Source organism: Perca fluviatilis, chromosome 11 (assembly GCF_010015445.1).
Source record: "Perca fluviatilis chromosome 11, GENO_Pfluv_1.0, whole genome shotgun sequence".
Lineage (NCBI taxonomy): Eukaryota > Metazoa > Chordata > Actinopteri > Perciformes > Percidae > Perca > Perca fluviatilis.
Window position 1 is genome coordinate 19,728,282 of NC_053122.1, and position 23,823 is coordinate 19,752,104.

At 39.4% G+C, this 23,823-nt stretch overlaps 1 protein-coding gene across 4 annotated transcripts in view; it reads left to right on the plus strand.

Moving 5' to 3' along the window:
• Positions 1-23,352, plus strand: part of pde1cb (phosphodiesterase 1C, calmodulin-dependent b) — a 103,215-nt gene extending 79,863 nt beyond the window's left edge. For 3 of the 4 annotated variants that reach the window (XM_039816539.1, XM_039816541.1, XM_039816542.1), the window contains 14 exons: positions 1,312-1,494; positions 3,433-3,499; positions 3,712-3,828; positions 4,386-4,526; positions 7,205-7,305; positions 7,984-8,112; positions 8,621-8,722; positions 12,114-12,234; positions 13,550-13,631; positions 15,438-15,558; positions 17,283-17,452; positions 18,872-19,096; positions 19,587-19,646; positions 21,690-23,352. In XM_039816539.1, the coding sequence (XP_039672473.1) occupies positions 1,312-1,494; positions 3,433-3,499; positions 3,712-3,828; positions 4,386-4,526; positions 7,205-7,305; positions 7,984-8,112; positions 8,621-8,722; positions 12,114-12,234; positions 13,550-13,631; positions 15,438-15,558; positions 17,283-17,452; positions 18,872-19,096; positions 19,587-19,646; positions 21,690-21,709 (1,639 nt within the window). In that variant the 3' untranslated portion in view covers positions 21,710-23,352. The remainder of the gene's footprint in view (positions 1-1,311; positions 1,495-3,432; positions 3,500-3,711; positions 3,829-4,385; positions 4,527-7,204; positions 7,306-7,983; positions 8,113-8,620; positions 8,723-12,113; positions 12,235-13,549; positions 13,632-15,437; positions 15,559-17,282; positions 17,453-18,871; positions 19,097-19,586; positions 19,647-21,689) is intronic. The other variant, XM_039816540.1, reaches the window with a different exon arrangement.
• Positions 23,353-23,823: the final 471 nt, after the last annotated feature.

The following is a 23,823-nucleotide window of genomic DNA, read 5'->3' on the forward strand; positions in this document are numbered from 1 at the left end:
CCCAATTGTCTCGTTAGTTTCCCTCCGTTTCTGCTCTCACCTGTTGCTTATTACTGTCTTGTCCAATCCTCTGTCTTTCTGTTCATTGGTCTGTGTATTTCTACACCCCTCTGTTCCTTTTTCTCTTGTCGGTTCGTCTCTCTCTGTTTGTTCCTGTGAGTCCTGTTCGTTTGTAGTTGTGAGTTTTTAAGTTGTAGAGTCAAAATAAAGTGTGTTGGTGCTGCACATCTGCCTGAGTCTTGCATTTGGGTCCTCCTGCTGAAACCGTGACAACTACTCTATCTAAGAAATATTATACTTTTTACTCCAGTATACCTAGTTACTTTTCAGATGAAGTATGCATTGTTACAGGTTAGCCAAAAGCATATGGAGCAGTAAACATGAACTCCACCTTGACCAACTACAACATCTAAATACTGCTTACATGTCAGTGCATCAATAATAATGATTTAATTATATAATAATGACTTATTAACTTCTGTGCTTGAATGCAAGACTTAAGAGTATTTTTGACATTGTTATTGCTTCCATAAATTATCTAAATACTTCTTTCCCCGCTGAATTTGATGTTTATGTGGCAAATGTCGGCAGATAGACAAAATAACAAAACAGATTGAGCGTTTCCTGATCTGCCACCCCCTTTGGTTAGGTTTAGAAAACAAAAACTACTTGGCTGAGGCCATGAAAAGATCATTGTTATGGCAAAAAATTGCTAAGGTACTGTATGGTTAAGATTAGGGAATACACAAGGTCAATGTATGTCAATAGCATATTGCAGGTCCAGAATCTGAGATATGACCAGGCTTATGGAATTATGTAAGCCTTTCGTCATCTAGATCTCACCAGATTAGGGCCAGCGAGGGCACGACCACTCCAGGATGAAGGATGTTGAACTATCCAGTGCAAAATCCATGTAGCACCATGATTATCAGTGTGATGTCAATGCTTTCTCTTTGCCATAAGAACATGTATTCAGTTCAGAGGGTGGAGACCAACAGGCTTTGCTCTTGATCCCCTGTACATGTCAACACAACAGGGTAGTTGTAGAGAATTATGACAATGCCAATTCAATTGGATTTGAATACTTCCCATCATGGTGTTTCAAGAGGCCTGGGATGTTGGATATTACATAAGAGGTGATATTATTTGATGGACAGCGCTGGGATTTTGAGTTTGATCCCCTGTAAAGGTAGAGCTGCGATAAATGCAAACATATTTTCGTATGTTTTTAGTCTCTGCATCTGTCTGTTTTCCCCTTCTTTGGTTTCTTCTGTCTTTTACCTTACATCCCTCCCTTGTCCCTTCTTTCAGGCGTTTGGTGGACACAGAGGATGAGCTCAGTGACATCCAGTCAGAGTCGGTGCCCTCAGAAGTGCGGGATTGGCTGGCCTCCACCTTCACTCGCCAGATGGGCCTGATGCTGCGGCGCAATGAAGAGAAACCCCGCTTCCGCAGTATTGTCCACGCTGTCCAGGCTGGCATATTTGTTGAGAGGTAAACGTGTTTGTGATGCACAAGCACACAGCCACATTCACATATTGGCAAGTAGTCATCGATGTTAAATATTTAATATGGATTGTTACCTTTATCTTTCTCCTACTGAAGTCGCAAATCTGTCATGGCCCAGACCAACTTAAAGCAGTTCTATCAACATCTTTAGTTTAGCCTTGATTTATCAATGGACAACAATGACGTTTTTACATGTTTCAGTGTGTTTTCTGCACATACATTTACAATACTGACATTTTGCAAAGCCTTGTGTTTCAGAGATTGTTTCAGATTTTCTAACCTTTTTCAGTTGGATATAAAAATGTAGAAACTTACTTTTCGTAGGTGATCCAGTAAAGTGAACACAATGTCCCAAATCATATTATATTTACTATATAGTGTAGTGCTGCAACTGTTGCTTAAAATTAAATAATTCAGCTGTTACTTTGATTTTTCCAGTTTTTTTCTCAGTTCTCTAATGAGAGGATATACTGCTTTTCTTGTTCTCATACTAAAGTGAATTATTTTTTGGAGTTTTGGACTGTTGATGGAACAAAACAAGACATTTAATGACACCATGCACTCTGGGATAGTGGATAGTGTGATGGACATGTGGGTTCACTGTTTTCTGATGTTTTATAAACAAAACAATTAATCAATTAATAGAGAAAACAATCGGCAGATTAATCGATAATGAAATTAATTGTTAGTTGCAGACCTAACATAGTGCACTGTATTTATTCTCCGCCATTTTTTTGAGTGTCCGAGTTGTGTGAAATGTCTACAGTGGAACAAAAAAAATAGCGTCCATGGCATTTACATTACTACATTATAGATGCCAAACCGACAACAAAACACTCAATGATGGCGCAAAACAACAATGAATTATAACTATATGAAACCTCAATGTATTGCTCACTTCAGAGTCAATTATTGAGTGATCCAGGGAGTAGTGAATGCTGTAAGTGAAAGGGGGATTGATTATGGATACAGGAAATTGCTAAATGTTTTTGTTGTCTTGGCTAGATAATTGGTAATTTAGTGCATAATTCTCAAATCTCTCTGAACTTGTATGTGTACTTAGTACTGGTGTCAGCAGAAAAGGTGGAGAAGACAATTCAAACCTCTAAAGCGCTACAACTGGGTTTGAAAACTGGTATGGTCCTTTAACATTTCAATCTGTTGGTAATATGCGTGTATCATCTGCACAGTGACTCACTCACCTGAGTCGACCATACATCACCACAGCCTTTGCAAGCTCAGCTAAGTACAATCATTCAGTTCAAACAGCTCCAAGGCTGTGCTTCGTCACACACTAACATACAACATGCATTTGTTCAAATCATTAAGCCTCAAACATGTAAGCTGTAATCTTTCTTAATCTGTTTTTGCAGAGGGCCGTCTGTTTTTCAGACATTTACAATAAAGAAAGATTGGGAAAAGAGAGGATGAAAATAAAAAGGTGGAATACATTTGAAAAAATGACCTGTTATGACAAAATGGCCAGCTTAACTCAGTTGCATTTATGGAAGCTATTGTAAGACACCTACTATTAAAATAATTACACATTTTCTTGTATACCACTGTTATGTGTTTTTGAAAGGCTGAGCAATGTACACCAACGTTGCTGCCTTCCAACTGCCTCCACTAATCTCATGGAGACACAGCTTGTTTTGATTTTATGATTAAATTAATCTATCCATCATATTCGACAAAGCCTTAAACCTTTTGCATGTGATAAAAGACTGCAGACTTGCAGGTGCTGTTGCCTTTTCCCAACTTAACCTTTTCAACACAGTTTCATACTGAGTTGTGTTGATTTTAGGGTTTATCGTGAGTCTTAGTGGGGAAGCTTCCAGGCTGTGGTTTAGGGCCAGTATGGTAACCTCTGCTGTTTAAACTCAGCGGTACGCTTCATTTGATGTTTTTATCTCATCCAAACAGGATGTACCGGCGTACCTCTAATATGGTGGGACTCAGCTACCCCTCTTCTGTCATATCTGTGCTTAAGGTATTAACACTTGCACACACATCCAAGCAGAAGCACACAGATGCGAAATAACTTTGTACACTCATGTGCCAAAATCAAAACTACATAGCCTAACACAAATTTGACTTGCAGTACAATGCATCCTAACAATTTGTTGACAAGATGAAGATCAATATGTTGTTTAAGGAGAAGGATTTCATTATTTTACTTTTTTTTTAATTTATTTTTTACAGCATGTTGACAAGTGGTCGTTTGACGTGTTCGCTCTGAATGAGGCCAGCGGGGATCACGCACTTAAATTCATATTCTACGAGTTGCTCACAAGATACGACCTCATTAGCCGTTTCAAGGTAACGCCACAAGGATATACAGTACCTAGCCTATATACTGTACCACTGTTCACTGCTATACCTTTGTGTCATTAAAACAAGGAGAAGCTTAAAATATTCAATTCAGATCACAAGAGCCTTCACAATTCCCCTTCACCATGCCTGAATTGATGGAAGTCAGCACACTCACTTCTCTGTCTCTTAAGTGTTAGATTGTGTTGTTGTATTTCAACAATGACCATATTATGAAGGGGGTTGGACATCTGACACTGGTGGAGCTCATTTTCCACAGCATCTTATAACTGAGGACACTCCACTTAAAGTGACAGCATCTTGGAGCAAATGACACGGGCAACGAAGCCGGCATGAATATGTAATCGTGGTGTGCAGTAGTCTAAATGATTCACGATCCATGATTTTATGATATCAATTTCAGATACTGAGGAGATTGTGCATGCATTGCAATTGTATGTGTTCATTATTTACCAAATAGCCTGAAGAAGTTTTTACTGTCTGTTGTTTTACTGTTTGTTTGTTTTTAGCTTGCAGTCATTTGCTGTTGATTTGTCTGCCTTCAGATCCCAATCTCTGCGGTTGTGTCATTCGTGGAGGCCCTAGAAGTGGGATACAGTAAACATAAAAACCCCTACCACAACCTGATGCATGCTGCTGATGTCACGCAGACTGTACACTACTTGCTACTCAAGACTGGCATGGTGGTGAGAAGGATTTGACTGCACACCTACATGTTAAGAAACCTACAGAAACCAGTTGAACATATAAGAGTTGGTTTGGTTCCCAGTAGGAAAGCTTGAAATAATGAATAATGAAATAATTTTATCCACATGGTATTCAGAATTCTTGTCAGCTGCCAGCCTAATTGCAGCTTTGTCTGACATGTCATCTTCTAAATATGGCTTATTTTTTCATTGGATAATCCATAAGCCAATCTTTCATTAAAAAAAACAAGACACCCCAGTCTTCCACAGGGCAGGTTTGAGATACAACAACCCACATTTCTAAGAATATCTGTCAAAATGTGACACGTATTAATGGTCATTGTCTCAACATTTGAGGTCAAATGTTTTCTGACTTCTTGCCCAAACATTGTTTAATTTCTACTATTGCTTTTGTGTTTTTTTTTTTTCCATCTGGTGACCTATTCACTCCTTTCCCCTGGAGTGACTTTAGGGCATTTCTGATGCTGCATTCACTCCAAAATAAAGCACTAGCCTCAGTAAAGCCAAGTTTAAAGTCCAACCAGCCGGCCGCCCCCGCTTCCAGTGTTTTTATTTAATCAACTTAATAAGGTGGCTGCGACAGCTGTCGACATGGTGTGTTTCTTTGGGCATTGCCTTGCGGAGTAAAACCACATTACTGCTACTACCACAGGCTCCTGAGAGAGCCGGATAACAGCATCTATCATTTCACAGGCCCTCCAGACGCCATTAAATCAACAACAGTTCATTCATAAACCCAGCTCAATAAGGAAATATACTGAGGGATGGAGCGGCCATCTTGCCCCCACCCACCTCCCAACCCCCACCCTCTGTTCTTAATGACTCCCCCATCCCCCACTGTTGATTAGTCACCAATATCAACTGGGCTTCCTAAACTAAATCCCCACTCTGTGTTGTGAGTGCACTCAGATGCATCTCCAAGAAAAATTTCCACTCACAGGTGTGTGGTTGCAGCAAACGCTCATAGATTAAAAATTAACGGCCATAAATAAAAGCACAAACTTAAAGGTACAGTCCTACTACTTAGTCCTTATCTTTAGATTAATGTGGGTGTTGCTCATATGATGGAACTCAATTTTTACAATTATTGTTTTTCTGGTAGTTAAAGGAAAAGTTTGACATTTTGGGAAATATGCTTATTGACTTACTTTGCGAGAATTAGATGAGGAGATCAATACCACTCTCATGACTTTGCAGTGTTCATTTTGCTAACTCAAATGAAAAAGAGGAAATCTGTTGACAAACAATTTGTGACTAAAATGTAAAACAATGAAAATTTAAAACATTAGCTAAAAAGAAATCAAAACAATCACCTATCAAAATCTCTTTCTTTCCCTAGTGGGATTTGGCGCTATCACCGCTGCAACTCAAGTTTGATTCCTGGTCAGAAAAAGCTCCCTTTATTACCGAATTTCCCGTCTGGGGATTAAAAAAGTTCAATTTATCCTATCTTTAAATTTATGCAAATAGACTACAAACTATTATAAACACTAATGATTTTAACCCAGTCTAGTACGACAGTACATCTAAGGCCTAACCAAATTGCAGAATCAATTTAGTAATTTAGTAATAATTTAGTCGGCTATTTTTGAGCTCAGGACTAAAACAAAAATCTAAAAATTGCTTACAAAATGAATACTGGTTTGTACAGTAAATGTGAAGTTATCACCAGCCACCGGGTAGCTTAGCATAAAGACTGGGAACAGGGGGCCTAGCTCTGAAGATAACTAAATCCACCTACCGGCACCTCTTAAGCTCACTAATTACCACATTATATCTCGCTTGTTTAATCCGTATAAACTGAAGTGCAGAATGACGTTATCGTGTTACGGTGGGTTATTTCCTGGGTGCAGCTAGCCAGGTTAGATTTTCCCCCGGCTTCCAGTCTTTGTGCTAAGCTAACTAGCTGTGGCTACATATTCACCATACAGACATGAGAGTGGTATCGATCTTCTGATCTAACTATCAAAGTGCATTTCCCAAAACGTCGAGCTATTCCTTAAGAGTTTCTGCTATTTTCACATCATCCTCTTCTTTCATGAATCGTGACTTAAAAGGTTTAAACGTATAAACGCAAAGGTTTAAAAACACAAATAGAAAAGCATTATGTGTATCCTCACCTATGACGGATGGCTTTTTCATTTATAGACTGAGACTCTGAGAGGAAACGATGGAGTGTTGAAGTGACAGTTTAAAGTAGTGATTTTCAATAGAGCTTGTCTTATCTAAAGCTTCCTCTGCTTTTCTGACCTTTCCCCTATCTTCTCCTCTCCATTTGTTTCTTTTTATCCCTGACGGTAATATATTCCTCATGCCAAATGCTTCTCTTGGCATCCTTAATATCACCTTTCTCCTCTAAATCTTTCTGTTGTGATGTACCATTTGCTGCATTGCCCTTTTTTCCATTCGCTGGCTTCTCATTTCTCTTCTCTAATTTCTGTCCATTCTTTCCTCTTCTGTTCATTACTTTCTCCTCCTTCCTTCCTGTCGATGTCGATGTCGCTGTCTTTTCCATCTTGATGCTTCCCGTCCTCAACAAACCCCCTCTTCTATATACTTCTCTCAATATCCCCCTCCTCTTCATTATCTTCACCTCACAACCCACCTCTTCCTTCCTCTCCCCTCCTCCTCTTCTTCTCCTTCTCTTTTGCCTGCAGCATTGGTTGACTGAGCTTGAGATCTTTGCCATGATCTTTGCGGCGGCGGTGCACGACTACGAGCACACAGGGACCACAAACAACTTCCACATTCAGACAAGGTAATGGATCATAAAATCAAAAATGCATGGCACTGACTCACCCGATCAATGTTTTCATTTGCACCGAGGGGGCTTTACAATCACACTGAGATCGCCTGCAGTGCAGTAATAACACTGGGGCATACGGGAGTCCAAATGAACTCCAAACTCTTTGCCCTTGAGAACTGGAGTTGGAGAGAACACATTGTAACAAAATCTTTTCTTATAATTACAATTACATTTACTAATTTTGTTGATACCCTTTATTAATCTCAAATGTATCCTTATTTTCATTTTAGTCCATTTTCTACAGTGAATTAAACTGAAACTTCATATAAATAATGTTGTCCGAAAAATAATTTTTCTATAAATGATACATTTCAGAGAGGGAAGCCTTTCAGATTATTTCATTCCATTCGTTAGCAGTTTAATCGTTTTTGTATTGTGTACAACCTGTATATCTTTGACATTATGAATTGTGTTTTATATATATTATTGGTGCAGTAGAGGTAATGCATAAATCATTCTCTGGCTTTGTGTTGTTTGTTCTGTGTTTGAATTTGTCCCTCAAGAGTCTCCCCTAAATGACACATTTTACATATACATTGAAGACGTAGCATCATCCAGGGGTCCATTATTTCTCTATAAGATGTTCTTTCCAATATAGACCAAACTATTGCCTTGCTTTCTCTTTGACAGGTCAGACACCGCTATCCTGTACAATGACCGTGCAGTGTTGGAGAGTCACCATGTCAGCGCAGCCTACCGCCTGCTGCAGGACGACGATGAGATGAACATCCTCTACAACCTCTCCAAGGATGACTGGAGGTCAGTGATACCCATGCTTCGACAGACAATAAGAGACTGAGAGAGCTGAGTGACAGCAAAATGTTATCAAACTCAGAGATGTTGTAGCTAGAGACAGATAGAGAGGTAGACATGATGGGTGGAAACCAATCAGGTCAACCAGAACACTTTGACAATGAACATATCACCTCTTCAAAGCCCAAAGTGAACCTTATCGCTTATTTTTCAACATTATGCTCGGTGGAGCAAAAATCTGAAAAGTTGGATTACCTTCAAGGTCCAACAACTTTGTACTAAATGGAACTGTTGTGTGATAATACATTAAAAGAGACAGCTGCAATCCAATTTCTCACGGCATAAGCTGGGACTTGTCAAAGCAGATATTATAAATAGCTCTTAAAAAACTATGCCGGCTGGCTACATTTACTTTTAGTGACTTCCGAAATAAGTCTGTTTTTATTACCTGTGAGATTGACAGTTAATTATACAGCACATGGCTCATGTTTCCCTCTGTTTTGTTGTCATACAGAGAGCTGCGGGCTCTGGTGGTGGAGATGGTGCTGGCCACAGATATGTCCTGCCACTTCCAGCAAGTTAAGACCATGAAGAACTTCCTACAGCAACCTGAGGGGTCAGTTGACTTGTCCTTCACTGCTGTTTACACTCCCTGCCCTCGTCCCAGCAATCTACATCCTCATTAACCCTGCCATCAGCTACTGTGTACTAACCTCCAGCTGTTTACAACCCAATTAACCCTGCCCTGGGGTACACGCAAACATTCACAACACAACAAACATTAATGTTGCTATACAATGGACTCTAAGCAAACAGACAGATATTACCTGCTGTTTACTCTGAATTAATATTAGAAATGGAATGGGTATTTTATAGCCAAATAGTACCAAATGTTATGCATTATGCAGTCCAGGTATACAGGAAGGGTAGGGTAGAGTAGGGTATTGCTACAGGCCATCTAAGACACAAATAGTATAATTTGTGCTTCTGAGCTGGAAGTCTCCAGCAGAGTTATGGTGCAGTCACACCAGATTTGACATGGTGAAATTTATTTGCACACTGCGGTGAAAAAAAGCTGGTGGCAGAAATATTGCTGGCAGGTTTGCTGGAACACTGTAGGCTGCTTCAGCTAAGATGACCATCTAATAAACATTCGCCTCCCACAACCTATGTAATATTGTCTTTACCAGCACTTATGTTCTGCTGCTTGTATTCTGCAATCCGTGCATACAAATAGAAATATCAGCTATAAATGCGTCCTCACCACTTAGTGTTGGCAGATTTATTTTATTGCGAAAATCAGAAGTCCTCTGCACAGTAGTATAAGTTTCTCTTTGCTGTATATGTTTGTAAGCATTTCTCAGGAACAGTTGTGTTATCCACTTCTTCCAGTCACAGTAGACAAGCTAGCAATACTACCAAAAAATAGGCTACTTACGTCTTCCTCACTGTCTCCGTCTCTCACATGAAGATCTAGAAAAATTTTCTAAAATTTAGCAAGCCAAAGTTCAGTTAGGTTGAAGTCTGTGCGAAGAAGACAAAGCCAGTTGTATTCGCAACAGGAAGTAAATATGTTTCAAATGAATGGATTGTTTTTGCTGCACCAGAGGTCACCAGACTGCAGGAAGAACTTCCTTTTCACACATTTTGAGCACAGCACCCTCTACAGTGATTGATAGCCGGGACTAATGTACATGCAGACAAAGCGCTGTCATTTGCAAACAGAAATAAAAGACAGCTATCAAGCAAACTATCATATGACGTGATGAGTCATCACTACTGATGTAGCTGCAACGCTGACGAGAGACGGCTGTAAGAAACTCGTTGATCTCTGGATATTCTCTTCACTGTGATAATGCCCAGCGCTCGGCACAATTAAAAAACTGCTCAGAAAGCAGTGATGTGGAGATAAGCAGCTTCCTGAGAACATATGTAGGAATCAACAATATTCTGCTGCCTATACTTGTGACTACTGTATATCTCGGAATTCAAAGAGTGCTGACTGGAAAGCAATCATCAAGCCACAGTATAGAGTACACATACACACACACACACACACACACACACACACACACACACACACACACACACACACACACACACACACACACACACACACATACATGCACAGATACGAGATTGCAGTCTGCAGGAAGCTGTAATGCTGAATAGACTCTAATGGGAAGTAATTCAAACCAGTCTGCTCCAGGGCTGCTTTGAGGGTACTTCAAGACCCAATCTGCCACAAATGGAATGAGGGGAAATTTGAGCCAGTCTTTCTCACCTCTGTTTAACCTTGTGCTGTGTGTGTGTGTGTGTGTGTGTGTGTGTGTGTGTGTGTGTGTGTGTGTGTTTTCATTTGTGTGCCTATTTTCCATATTGAACTGTATCTGTTCATTCATGCATCAGTTCATTAAACATCACATTTTTATATGGTTATCAGATGATATCTCAGACACCGCTGATGTCTGATGAGGTCTTCACACTGTGTTCCAGCGTAGAAAACTGATTTGCCTAATCAAGGCAGTATTTTATTTATTTTTTTACTCTTTTTGGATGGAGGTATTTCTCTGTTTTTAAGGTAGCTGAGTACGTGTGTGTTTTTATGCCCATGCCAATATATGTATATTTCAGCATCTTTTTAATAAGCATTAGCAGAGAAACCTAAAAGCATTTTCTTGTCTGTCACTAGTTTGACAGCTTGGGAGTGCCTCTATTAGATCAGTGCCATCACAACACTTAAAGGATGTCTTATTGGCAACAAATCCCATGATAACACCAACAATTGATCCTAATAATAAATAATAAGCATTGTCCTACAGCTTCATTCCTAATAAAACATGTAAATGAGCAACACTGTTGTACCAGTTGACGTGTTTCCTTATTACCATGAACACAAACTGTAGTTTATTTTGGGTCAATTGACATATGCTTTTAGAAATAAGCACTACCAAATGTGTATTAATCCACCACTGAAAATAGTCCCTAACAAAGCACTGGTTATTCCTGTTTAAGTAACGTTAGTTTCAAAGAAATCACCAAGCCTTTAAAGAAAATAAAGATTTAAGTCTTCAATGGGAATGCACCTTGGGCTGAGTGGCACAGACAGGGTAGAGAAATATAATCAAGAGACTAATACATTGGTTGATTTAGACTATTTATGGGATTTGTTGACAATATCAACAGCTTTATCCTTAAAGTAGAAATACTCCCTGACCTACAGACTCCCAAACCCTTTTGCAGTCAGCCATTGAAATAGCATATGTTTTAAGGGTTCTTATATCTTGCTCATTTGAATTATATGCATCTTTTGCAATTATGCAACCTCCAATGGTGAGTTTTATCTGCTGCAAAGCACTACATCTTGTTTGCACTACATACATGTGATCCAGATGAAATTGTTTGTGCACATGTTGCACTTACCCGCACATTGACATAGTTTTTGGCTTTACCATGGTGAAACCCCCTAAACTAGGCACCGTAAGGAGTATACTGTATACAGGCCAATGTTTATATAAAAAAGGTTCCTATCCTCTTGGACTTTTTAATATTTTATCTGTTCTTGCACAGATGGTCAATTTTTGTGGACAGATTGCTATAGAAACATTTGCAGCTGTGCCACATTTTTTCCATTTTTCTTTTTATGATTGACCATACTGTCTTCAGGGACACTCGGTGCTTTTGAAATGCTCTTGTATCCTTTCCCCGATTGGTAGATTTCCAATAACCTAGTGTATTTAAGCTAAAAATCCCTTCATTACATAAAGGTGATCTCATTTCAAGTTATTATGTTACCTCCAAAACCATTTGGCTTCACCTGTAATGATTTAGGCATCTTATTCAAGGGCAAAATACATACAACTTCAGTTGATCAATTTGTAGAGATCTGTTACCTCACTTAAAAACAACATTCCACACTTAAAAAGCCAGTGTACAGGACCATTTAAAAAAAACAACTGAAGATACTCTCTGGCCGACTTCAGTTTTGTATCCGCTCTCTTTTGCAGCATTGACAAGCCCAAAGCCCTGTCACTGCTGCTGCACACAGCAGACATCAGCCACCCAGCCAAAAGTTGGGACCTCCACCATCGCTGGACCACCTCCCTGCTGGAGGAGTTCTTCAGACAGGTGAGTGGGTGTACAGTACCCAGACAGGTCACAGAGTAATGCATGAATCCAGTGTATGCTTCAGTGGTTTCAAGATGTGAGGTTCAGATGCATGATGAGAGAACATAGCATGCTTTCCAGCTGGTCACATACACAGAGCTAAATATTAGAAACATCTTTATAATATATTGCTATATAATCTACGGCCTCTAAAATGACCATATAGTTGAAACATCACCTCTGAATAACTGTTTCAGACAGAAACAGGAGTACAGGTGAACCAAAAAGGTAAATGATGGCACCACTCCATTTGAGTGCCCCAGTCAACAATGACATTAAGCAAGCATGCAAACTTCTAGGGTCCTTGAACTGGAAAGTTGAGATGTAAAGTTTATTCATAACCTTCAAATAGCCCTGTGCTCTTCCTGCTATGTAACAGTTGATGCTATGTTGGACCAGCTGCGGAGTCTGGGAGGAACTATTGTGCTAGGATTTCTTAGGATTGCCAAAAGATGAAAAAACACTAGATTTGAAGTAGAGTTGATTTATCTTTTCTGAAAATAGTAAACTTAAATTGTTTTTAGCTGCTCCTTTGGTACTGGTGTTTAGGATTGTACTGGTTGTAACAAAAGCTATCTATTTTTCCAATTTAGTCCCAAGTGTGTTAATTTTCTTTCACACCAGGAATAAAATAATGACAATATTAGTGAATGATTGTTTTAATATGGTGCTTTGGCACAACTCTACCTCCCAAAGCACTTTACATTAGTACAATATGCAGTCATATTCATAAATTTAATTGCAGACACTCTGCTTCTTGTCATTTAAAAAAAATGATGCCATGACAAAGCGCCATAGCAGATTAATATGCACAACATTACCTCTTTGACAATGCATCTGTCTATAAATAATGAATTGTGGATTTGTTAACGTCAACAAGAAGGACAGGCGTTTAACTGGTGCTACATTGCTTTCGTCTCTTCCATTATTAATCCACATTGTTCTCATTATCAGTGCTATTGTTATTGTGGCTGCTTTCATGAGGCCTTTATCTTGCCGATAAATAGCATCTCCAAAGAATATTGCCTCCTAACTCCACATCTCATCTGTTTGTGACAAATCAGAAGAGAAAATGAAACACATTTGTGGCCCAAAAACAGCGTGGGGGCGGGGGCCAGACAAGCCTGTTGATAGAAGTGTGAGCATATTATGGCGTTGTGTTTGTGTACTGTGCGTGTCAGTCAGTTGTGTGTGCATTTCTGGAGGGTGGGGTAAATGTTTTATAGAAACCAAAGACTGAGAACGATTTGGACTGAGAAAGCTGCTATATTTCCAGGGGGACAAAGAATCTGAGCTCGGCCTGCCGTTCTCTCCGCTCTGCGACCGAAAGTCCACAATGGTGGCCCAGTCCCAGATTGGTGAGTGGTTTCTCTATCTCTATGTACACCAGCTAGATAATGCTGTGGTCTGTGTAGGTATACAAGTTCTGCTCCAGCATGCGTTTATTTTCTTTTTCTTTTGTCAAGGTAGTTTCTTTATTTCTGTATATTTATATTAGTCTCTCAAATAACAAATTACAATTAAATTGGTTCTTGTACTTCCCTTGATAATGATAGTATGACAATTTTCTTGATAGAGAACTGATATATGATAAATAACAAAATGAAAACAACTTCCACCAAGAAGATAAGGCAGCCTTTTTATGGCTGAAAGGTCAAATCCAGGGAACAAGGCTGCAAAGCACTCGCTCGTTGCTTGTAAATCTTAATAAAGGACATCTTGAAGGTTTTATCCTTCTTAAACACTCACATTCTCATGTTTAGACTGCATCCTTGCACAGAGTTAGGACTGTGCATAATTGTCCCTCATCTCTTACATCAAAATAGCATTAGGAAGAGATCTCTTTGCCGCCACAAAGAGGAGCAAATACAGCAACCAATAGTGGGGTTTCCATCAACGTATTTTTATGCGCATTAGAAAATGTTGATGCAAACGACAAAATTCAAAAACACTTCCTCAAATTCGCAAAAAAGTTTTTACGCTCGCTTGAGTTGGTTTTGCCTTTTTCGAAAAAGAGTTAATGCGCAAAATGAGAGATGGAAACAGCTTTAACTATAGTCTCAGTATCCATCGGATGGGGGAAGGATCGGGATATGGGTCCTTACGCGGTCCAATTGGTCAGTCAGGACAGACAACAAACTACTTCTCTTGTTTTAAGGTGGTTTATTAAAGCTGCAATAATAATAAAAAACTTGTACAAGGATCTTTTCTGTTTGTGAGTCCACAGTCAGCCAGCCCCTGTTACTCTGTCTCTTCACGCTCCAAAAAGAATACTGGTTACATGAGATTATATAGAAATGTGCAAGCTATTATGATTGGCTAATACTAAGGTGGGAGGCAACCATGGTTTAGACTTGGCGCTTCCTTGTTGGTGCACAGGCTGGTCCCAGCCTCTCGGCACATGATGGTCCATTCAATGGGAGACGTTGACTCCCTGGAGGATTCCCTCTCTCCCTTCCTCCCGGGTATTTTCCACTCAAGAGGCATTTAATCCTCTTCCAACCAGTCTACAAACATGTCTCTGCCACAACCCTGTATTCTGCACAGGTGCCCAACTTGTACAATGCTACCTCTCTCCTTGTAGCCAAAGAACTTAGCTTCTAAACTCTTTAGCAAGCCAGTTTGCAATCTACAACTATGCGTAACATCAACTTGTGACGAAACTACGCTTTGCGTAGTCTAGTTTATTCGCTCTAAAGCAGTTGATGGAAACGCGACATTTGAAAAGTTTACTTAAAATTCGCTTGACAATTAGATGGAAGCATGACTAACAGTTTAAATGTACAGATAGGCATGTGAGTATTGTTTAAGATAGACTTTAACCATTTGAACCTAACCCTTTAATAGCACAGTAATAATTAAAGGCTAGATGAGCATATTTATGTTTTTATTAGCTCAGAGCTTCTCCCATCTTAATTCTGGCAGGTGGACAGTCTAATGACACCTATAGACTTATTTTTATTTGTATCTCAGAGTTGATAATTACTTTAAAACATTCTGGAAATATGTGTGGCCTTATTTTCCCATCTTAATTTCATAAATTCCAGCTTTATTTAGTGTTTTTTTTTCACCCCGGTCTGCATTAAACAATTCAATCACTTAAATAATGAATGTGAAAATATGCACTGATATTATTTTATTATTGCTGATATCTTTGTCACCAGGGTTTATCGACTTCATTGTGGTGCCCACCTTTACTGTGCTGACGGACATGATGGAACGTATCGTCAAACCGCTTATCGACGAGGCATCCCATTCAGGTTTTGCCGGCTTTAGACGCTCAAGGTGAGCTGCACCACTTTCATTTGGAAATTAAAACTTTGGATTCTTCTTCAGTAGATGGAAGTGGGTGACTGTATGTACATCTGAGCAAATTTTAATCAACCTGCCTGCTTAATCAAGACTGGAAAATCCACTGTTTTCTTCCCTTCACCTGCTATTCCAGTAACTGCTCGCTCAATGACGTGATTAAACCTCAGCAGCTCCCCTGCAGTAACAGCATATCAAATGGATGTGTTGAGAACAGCAAATGAGTCTCCCATGAGTAATCCATTTCTGCACGTGGAAATGTCTCCACCTTTCATCGGGCAGAGCCACACACCTTGAAATTGATATTTTAGAGATGCTAAACTCATAGTCACTGATCAAGAGTGGGCTTCAGTGCTGGATTGGCATACACAATAGCCTCTCGAGATACAAAACAAAGAGATTTTATCTCTGCTGGCTTAATTAATCGGCGCAGTACTTTGAAACCATCCAGATAAGAAAGTAAATTCCACTTGCTCTTGCGTTACTAATAATCAAACTATCCAGAGAAAGATCATTTTAAACAATTTAGTCTGTTATTTGTGTCTTTTAAAGTGAGCTTATCAGAAAATACAGCAGTACTTGGGGAGTCTGGCTCTGCATCTTCCGTTGCACCTGCACATCAATATCAGCCTCCCCGTTCTCCTCAACAGCAGTCATTAGCATCACTCAGTGGGCCTCCAGTCAAAGTTAACCGAGTGGAAATCTCAGATAGTATTTTCACTTGTGCAGTATCCTTGTCTTCGTACACACCTGGGTGCTAATGGGGTTCCATGGACTTTTCTTCCAAGCATTTATAGCTGCTTTCAATCTTCTGTAACTATGTCTGCTCTCTGATTATCCACCTGTCTTTCTCTCTTTCTTTCTCATTGTGCCTCTGAAAATTTTTTTTTTTGCCAAGCTAGGGATGGCAATGTCGGTTCGTTGGTCCACCACTTTGGTCCAGACTGAAATGTCTAAACAGGGGTCCATGTGTCCCACATGATGAATAGGAAAAACTAATCCCTAAAAGCAGCACTCTAGCAATTTAGTATTGCATTTCCATGGTTGTGGGACTCCCAAGAGACATATTTGAAAAAAACATGGTCAGATTAAAGCAGCAGAGGGTGAGGTATTCTGACTTTTAGTCCCTAGTATGAGTTAAGCTCAATAAATCAAGGATTCTACATTTCCCATAATGCAACTTGACAGCATCTTTTATCAGACCCCTGCCTCTTAAATGCCCACTTCTTTAAGTTCAGTTTGTAAAGCTAAGAAACTTTAAAGCTCCCTCCTGAACAACAAAAGACGTTTTCACGCTGGCTCTTAATGAAGAATAAACTGAACTATGTTTAAAATTGTGGAGTGCCCCTATAACTTTTCATCTAGCTCCATCATCAGGCCAAAGAAAGTTTCAATTTGTCCAATACTTTGGTTTACCAAATACCTGCGAAATTAGTGAAATTCCCATCATTCTCAGTACTTTGTGTTTAGCAAATGTTAGCATGCTAACATGCTAAACTAAGATGGTGAAAAAGGTAAACATTATACTTACTAAACATCTGACAGCATTGTCTTTGTGAGCATGTTAGCATGCTGACATTAGCATTTAGCTCAAAGCACCACTGTGTCAGTAGAGCCACACAGAGCTTCTATCATGGCTGTAGACTCTTTGTCTTGTTGAACTTTTAACTCCCTTCTTCCTTCTAATTTTTTCTGTCCAGTCTGAACAGTATTAGCGCAGAAGAGACCAAGAGGCACAGTTTGAAGAGCTCCGACAGTAGCTCGTCTGGACAAAGCTCTCTGCTGACGGTGGACCAGAAGAACTTCAAGGCCTTGTGGAACGAAGAGGTTTATCAGAACAGAGAGAGGTGGAAAGCTCAGGCTGCTAAAGGTAACAACCAATAATAATATACACACAAATTAAGGTGATTTGAGGACTTAGGGAACATCAATGTCCTGGTAAAACTGATCTGTCTGAATGGGGTAATTTGTTTCATAAAGCTGCAATGCCGTTAACGTCTGCAAAGCTCTTTTTACTGGATTTTGACTGACCTGTATTATTGTGGGATACACACATACGACCAGTGGTCTGTATGTACATTTTTGGGCGTGACAAAGGTACAGACCAGAGCCAATTAAGGTACAGCTACAGAGTTGACGTCAACTATTAGCTTCGTTGGGATTCGCCCATTTTCAGCGGCAGTTTCAAATTGTGAGATTTGCATAGGAAAGAGGTGTCAATGGGACTTTGAGGTTCTCTGTATGCCCATTTTACCCACCGAACTGTTGTTATTCAACTATGACAAGGTAAACTCGGTTTTGCATTCTATCACCCCTTTAAAACAATCACAATCATCTGGCGTTGCTGTATTCCAGATGCAGCAACGGTGGCTCTGCAAAATAATCTTGAAAACGAACTTGTTTGGGGGAAACATTTGCACCCCACAAAAGAAAACGGCACATAAAATATTGTTCACACAATACAGTAACGAGAGTTATTTAAATGTGCTGAATACATAGTTTGCTCTTAACACTGCATCACCGTGTGTACTTCGTCCATAGCAATCCTGCCAATCGGTCCAAAAATGTCCCAGTTAGATAGTAAATGCTGTCAATGGAAATGGACTTTTAATAATAAATAAGCACAGCTTTTAGGTTGCCAGGTTATATAGAATTTCTGTCATTCGTATTTATCCTCCTCCTGCATGATACTTGTTTTATCCTTTCAAATAACTTTTAAATCAATTTATTAACAGTTTATTATCATTTACAATTATTGTAAGAAGAATTTATTCATGAATAATTGACATTTCTGACTACAGTCTTGTTGGCCTATAAATGAGATATTAATGTGCATTTATTAGTTGATTACCAATATTTATTATCAACACCTACCAAAGAGATTTTTTTCTCACAACCTGCAACCCTCCTCTCTCCAACTCTCACTCACTGTTTCCATTGCTGTCTTACGGTAACAAGTCAACTCTTGTGAGATTTCAGGATAAGACTTGAGTGAGACTTAATTAGACACAATAACAAACCGACCGGATCAAGTGAAAGGTAAATAAAAATGTCTCTAGGGTCCTTTTCTATAATGCTGTCAGAAACTTCTGATAACAAGCTGAGCCTTTCAGAGGTAAAAACAAGCTATATTAGTGGACGTAAATTGACGGTGTGTAATTGCCCCAAGCGATTACATTGCAGCCTGTTACGCGGCTGCCGGCTGCAGGGCTCTCGCTCAATACTGGTATAATTTCAAATATTGTTGAATACATGTGCTAACCTGCCTCCAACCTCCATGTGACCTCAGAGGCAGAGGAAAGAGCTAAAAGGGAAGTGGAGGAGCAAGCCCAGCAGGAAGAGGCTAGGGAGCCCCAGGAGGTCCACACAGAACCAGAACAGCCTGAACCAAAGGAGGACGAATTGGAGGGAGAGGAGTCAGCAGAGGTCAGCGAACAAGATGGTAACATGGGGGAAACAGAGCCAGGAGCGCAGCCTGGGAGCGCCACACACAAGAATCCTCCACTGCAGAACGGTACGTCCCTTTAACGGTGAAATCCCACAGCATGAGGTGACCTATGGCAATTTCTCTAAATGTGCTATATGATCCATTGGAACATTTAGTGTGTTGCAAGAGAATGTAAAAGAACTTCAGAAAGGAATTCCCACTGTGTCCCTTGTATTTATGGGGCTTCGTATATTATTGTTATGTTTGTAGGAGATATGTGTATTAACATAGTACAATATTTATTAGACATTTCCTTTTTAATGTTTTGAATCTATGCAAGAATATGTCCACTAGAATTTGAATAAAGTTCTGTGGGTTTGAACTATGTTTTGCTGCACGCCACCACAAGTTTGTAGTGACTGACTGGCAGGTCAGTAAGGTTGAACATGTTCTTACAAAGTTTATAAAGGAAAGAGGATGCTTTGAGGATTTCATTTCTTGTATGGATTGAGTACATGTTTACCAAAAATAAATGTGTGTGAGTGTGACAAATAAGACGACTATTCTGACTTTTTAGGAGAGTTGTCTGAAGGGACTGAATCTCCAGAGGATGAAGAAAAGAACAAAAGTGACCATGGTGAGTTTATTCCTGCAGCCCACGACTACTGACAAAAAATAAACTAAAGTGTCTACACTGAGATGCTAGTTTATTAGGTACACCCAGCTAAAGATCAGAACAGCCCTGCAATAAATCCTACCTTCATTAAGGTAATTTGTAATTTACTTTGAAACTCTAGGCTATTGCTATATTATACAAAGGTTTTTCTGTCATTCAGCCTAACCTCCTTGATATAAATGGGGTCGACAGAATAATAGAAACACTTGTATGTACCTAATAAACTGGCATGTACTTCATGACATTATGAAAAAAAGTTTCAACCAGTATTTCAATTCACTCTCCCTGAATCTTCGTTAGGCTGTGGAGAGATAACATCTGCACTGAAATACAACTCTGCGTTAGGAGGAAAACACTATGGGCCCTATCTTGCACTCAGCGCAATTGCCTTTGTACACCGACGCATGTATCATTCCTATTTTGCACCCGACGCACAGCGGACTTTTCCCTCCACAGACGCACGTCGGTAAATTAGGGAATGTATTTGCGCTCCCGGGGGCGGTTCAGCGAAAAGAGGAGGCGTGTTCAGGCGCAAACGTTACGTGGTGCAATTTTGCAGTTTCAGAAAACAATTCCGCCACTGACCAGGAAAAACCTGGTCTAAAGTCAGTGGCGCTAGTCTAAAGTCAGCAGCGCGTTATTCAGATGCTATTTTAGGGACGAATGCTTGTAAGGTGTATTTTCATCCTATTTTATCTGATCATTCTATATAACATGTATTTGAGCTTTATCTGAACATTTAGGACTGGTATCTATACACTTGGCCATAATGTAGCGTCTGCACAACGCGCATAGACTTCTCTCATCTACAGCAGTTCACATTTTTGAAAACCGTACATAATTACAAAGAAATATATTACTGAAAATGCATGTGGTGTAATTTGTAGCGATGCTGTAATGCTATGTGGAGAGGAATCCGCCGACACTGTTTCTTGATTATAAAGGTTTATTCACATCCAAGAAATCAGCATCATGTACAAGCTCTGCAGAGCTCGGAGAGGACCTGTTTTCCCAATGTGTTTGGATAGATCAGGAGGCACTTTACAGTACAGTCCTCAAAAAGTCGCAGCATTCTTTGCGGCTTGTTGTGTTTTACACAACATTTCCATGAATCATGGATGTGTTGATGACATAAATGAGGAAATATTAGAGGACTTAAGGAGACGTGATGTTGAACTACGGTGGGATTGGACACTCCGGCGGAATTTGTTCCTGGAGTGGCAATGCGCGATGTGCTCCTGGTGGAGCGGGTGGACGGAGATGGAGTGGGGGCAGGAGGAAGGGGCACAACAGGTGCAGGTGGTGCGTTTGGAGGCCCACGCTGCATGGCTGCAGCAATCCTCTCCAGACTTGAGGAGATGTGCCAGAGAGGCCGCAGCAACATCGCCACCCGGACAAGACGGGCATTTATTACTTTGCCGCATCTCGGACAGCTCCCGCGGGCGTGCACCAGGCAAATCCGCCGTCATAATAGCAGTCCGCCATGGAACAAGCACGCCTGCTCTTAAAGGGAATGTGAGATGACGCTCTGATTGGTTATTTTCACGTTACGCCCAAACCACACCTAGCTACTTCAGACCAACCCATTTAAGATTTGCGTCGGGCGCAAGAGTCATTTATCCCGCCGGTATAATAGCAACAGCGCCAGAGATCCGCCCACAAAGCTACTTGCGTTTTGCGTTTCATACTTGCGTTTCAGATCGTTAAAATAGGGCCCTGTATGTGTACCTACATGAAGATTTATAGAGGTCGCAGTGTGTAAATGTTGATTCAAAGACAGTTTTTTACCTGCAATTTAAACAATATTTTGAATCAGTTGAAGACAGCTCATTCATCATGTGGAACATTTGACCAGATTTTATTGTGATCTGATCAAAAGATTAAAAAAAAATTGTAATCCATGGGAATTAGTCATCCTCCAGGGATATTTCCCTGTAATAGATGATCAGTTTGTTGATATGTATTCTCACCTAAATTATTAATGTAATGTTTCTTTTCCCAAAGCAGAGGTGGCGATGGAATAAGCGAGCTGTAGAGAATCGCGGCCATACTGTTGCATCTTTGGTGTGTTGCTGCCGACCTGAAACTGCTTTCACCTGTAAAGGGGGGACTCAAACTCACACCAGAGGGAATGCCATTTGTTCGACTGTGTCGCCCTCTACAGGACACCAAGAAACTGATACTTTCACTTCCTTTTTTGTCTCTGTGATCAACTGTTTTTACTTTTACCATGTTTATACTCCTAGGCTCTTACATACAGAGCTTGCAACTCTACCCACGTGCATTATTCCTACCTACCTGCTTATTGATAGGGTTAGACCTGATAGGGAATGACCTTTGAACCTGACTTTGAGCCTTTGAAAAACTGACTTTTTTAAGTTATCCAATCTTTTACTTTGCTCTAAGTTGTGTGTTCAACTCAGCCACAGACATGTAGCCATTGTACAAGTCCCACATCTCACTGCTGTGTTATGCATCCCGGACTATCTCTTTATTAGATTTTGACATCACAAGTATCGCCTGGTAAAATAAGGTTATTTAGAGACATTAGGTTTTGCGTCACAGTCATTTATTTTGGTACTTACTGAATAATACACAAGTGCGGATTTGTGGAAAATGCAGAATAGAAGGACTTCTATAGCTGCTACACAGTATGTACAGCATATGAGTATGTGTACAGTACACTTAGGTTGAATTCACAGGTTTATAGCACTACTATTTTACTAGAAAATACTTCTTAAACACTTCCATTCTATGTAGAAAACTGAACTTTTCCCTGTGCTTTAGGAGCTCCTGTTGGGAGTCTCCAATGTTTGCTGAGGCAAGTTTTTCTTCCACCAGTTGTGGCTCATTTTTTCTCTTTCACGTTTCCTCAGACATTGTGCAATTACATGCCTTTGTGTTCCTTGTAGCCAGGTTTATATATTATTTTTGGTATTTCTGTTTTTCTTTACTGTATATATTGAAATTTGTATATGTATGGATCTGAGGAAGAGTATAAAATACACAATACAATACACCACAACAGATATTTTTTTTGTGATATAATGTAAGATATTGTAGTGAGAAATGTCCAAAAATTAGAATGCAACTTTTGCATTTCAAACATATCACACATTCAAGTTTTTGTTATATATACAATCTTTTTCTTTACTTTTTTTGTAACATTCATATTTGTTTTGCACTTGTTGTGTCCTATATGAATCATGCACTAGGTGTGTCTAATATCCTCACATTGTATGTCATTTCTTCATCAAAAGACTTCTTCTCAATGCCTTCTTATATGTATTTAAGCTGTAGCAAAAAGTCAACATTGTTGCTGAATTAGAAAAAATCGTATATGTATTTTTTTTGCAGTACAGTTATGTTAGAGCAGCTTCGCCTACGAGGTTGTTGGTGTAATGTTTTTATCGATGTGTTTACAGTGTGCTCGTACACCTAGTCAGTTGAATCCATCATGCTTCTGTGATGCATCTGAAGCTATTAGTCCAAACTGTATCTGCTTCTTGGTTGTTTGCCAGGTTTTTAAGGCTTGTAATGTTGTGTATAGAAGATGCAAATATTGCTTACTGTGCATATGTAAAATATTGTACCTCTGCAATGCAGCTTTTATAATATATACGTAATTAATATGTGTAATTGGAAGAAAAGAAGCATTTTGGCAGTATTTGCATATTGATGAGTTTCTTTCCTGAAAATTGTGCGCTTTTATTTTGTTTTTCCTTATGTTTTAAATTCTTTTGGTATGGAAATCCTAAAATTGATTGTGCCAAGATCAAGTTCTTGGCATGTTATTTTAAAGTATACTGTAGATGTGTATACTGTTATGTATACTTTAACAGGGGTTCAAAAGGGTTACATAATTTAACACCTATACATTTATATAAAACTGTTGGAATTATTTTTTAGCCTCTTTGTTTTAATACACACTCCTCATTTTTATATTATAAACAGAACTTTAGTATCGTGTTGAGATATAAAGCAGTTTATCATGTAATGTAACCACATGCTACTTTCTACCTAAAAAAAAAAAAAAAGTCAGTTAACTGCCTGAATGTGTGCCTATATATATATATATATATATATATATATATATATATATATATATATACACAGTACGGGCCAAAAGTTTGGACAC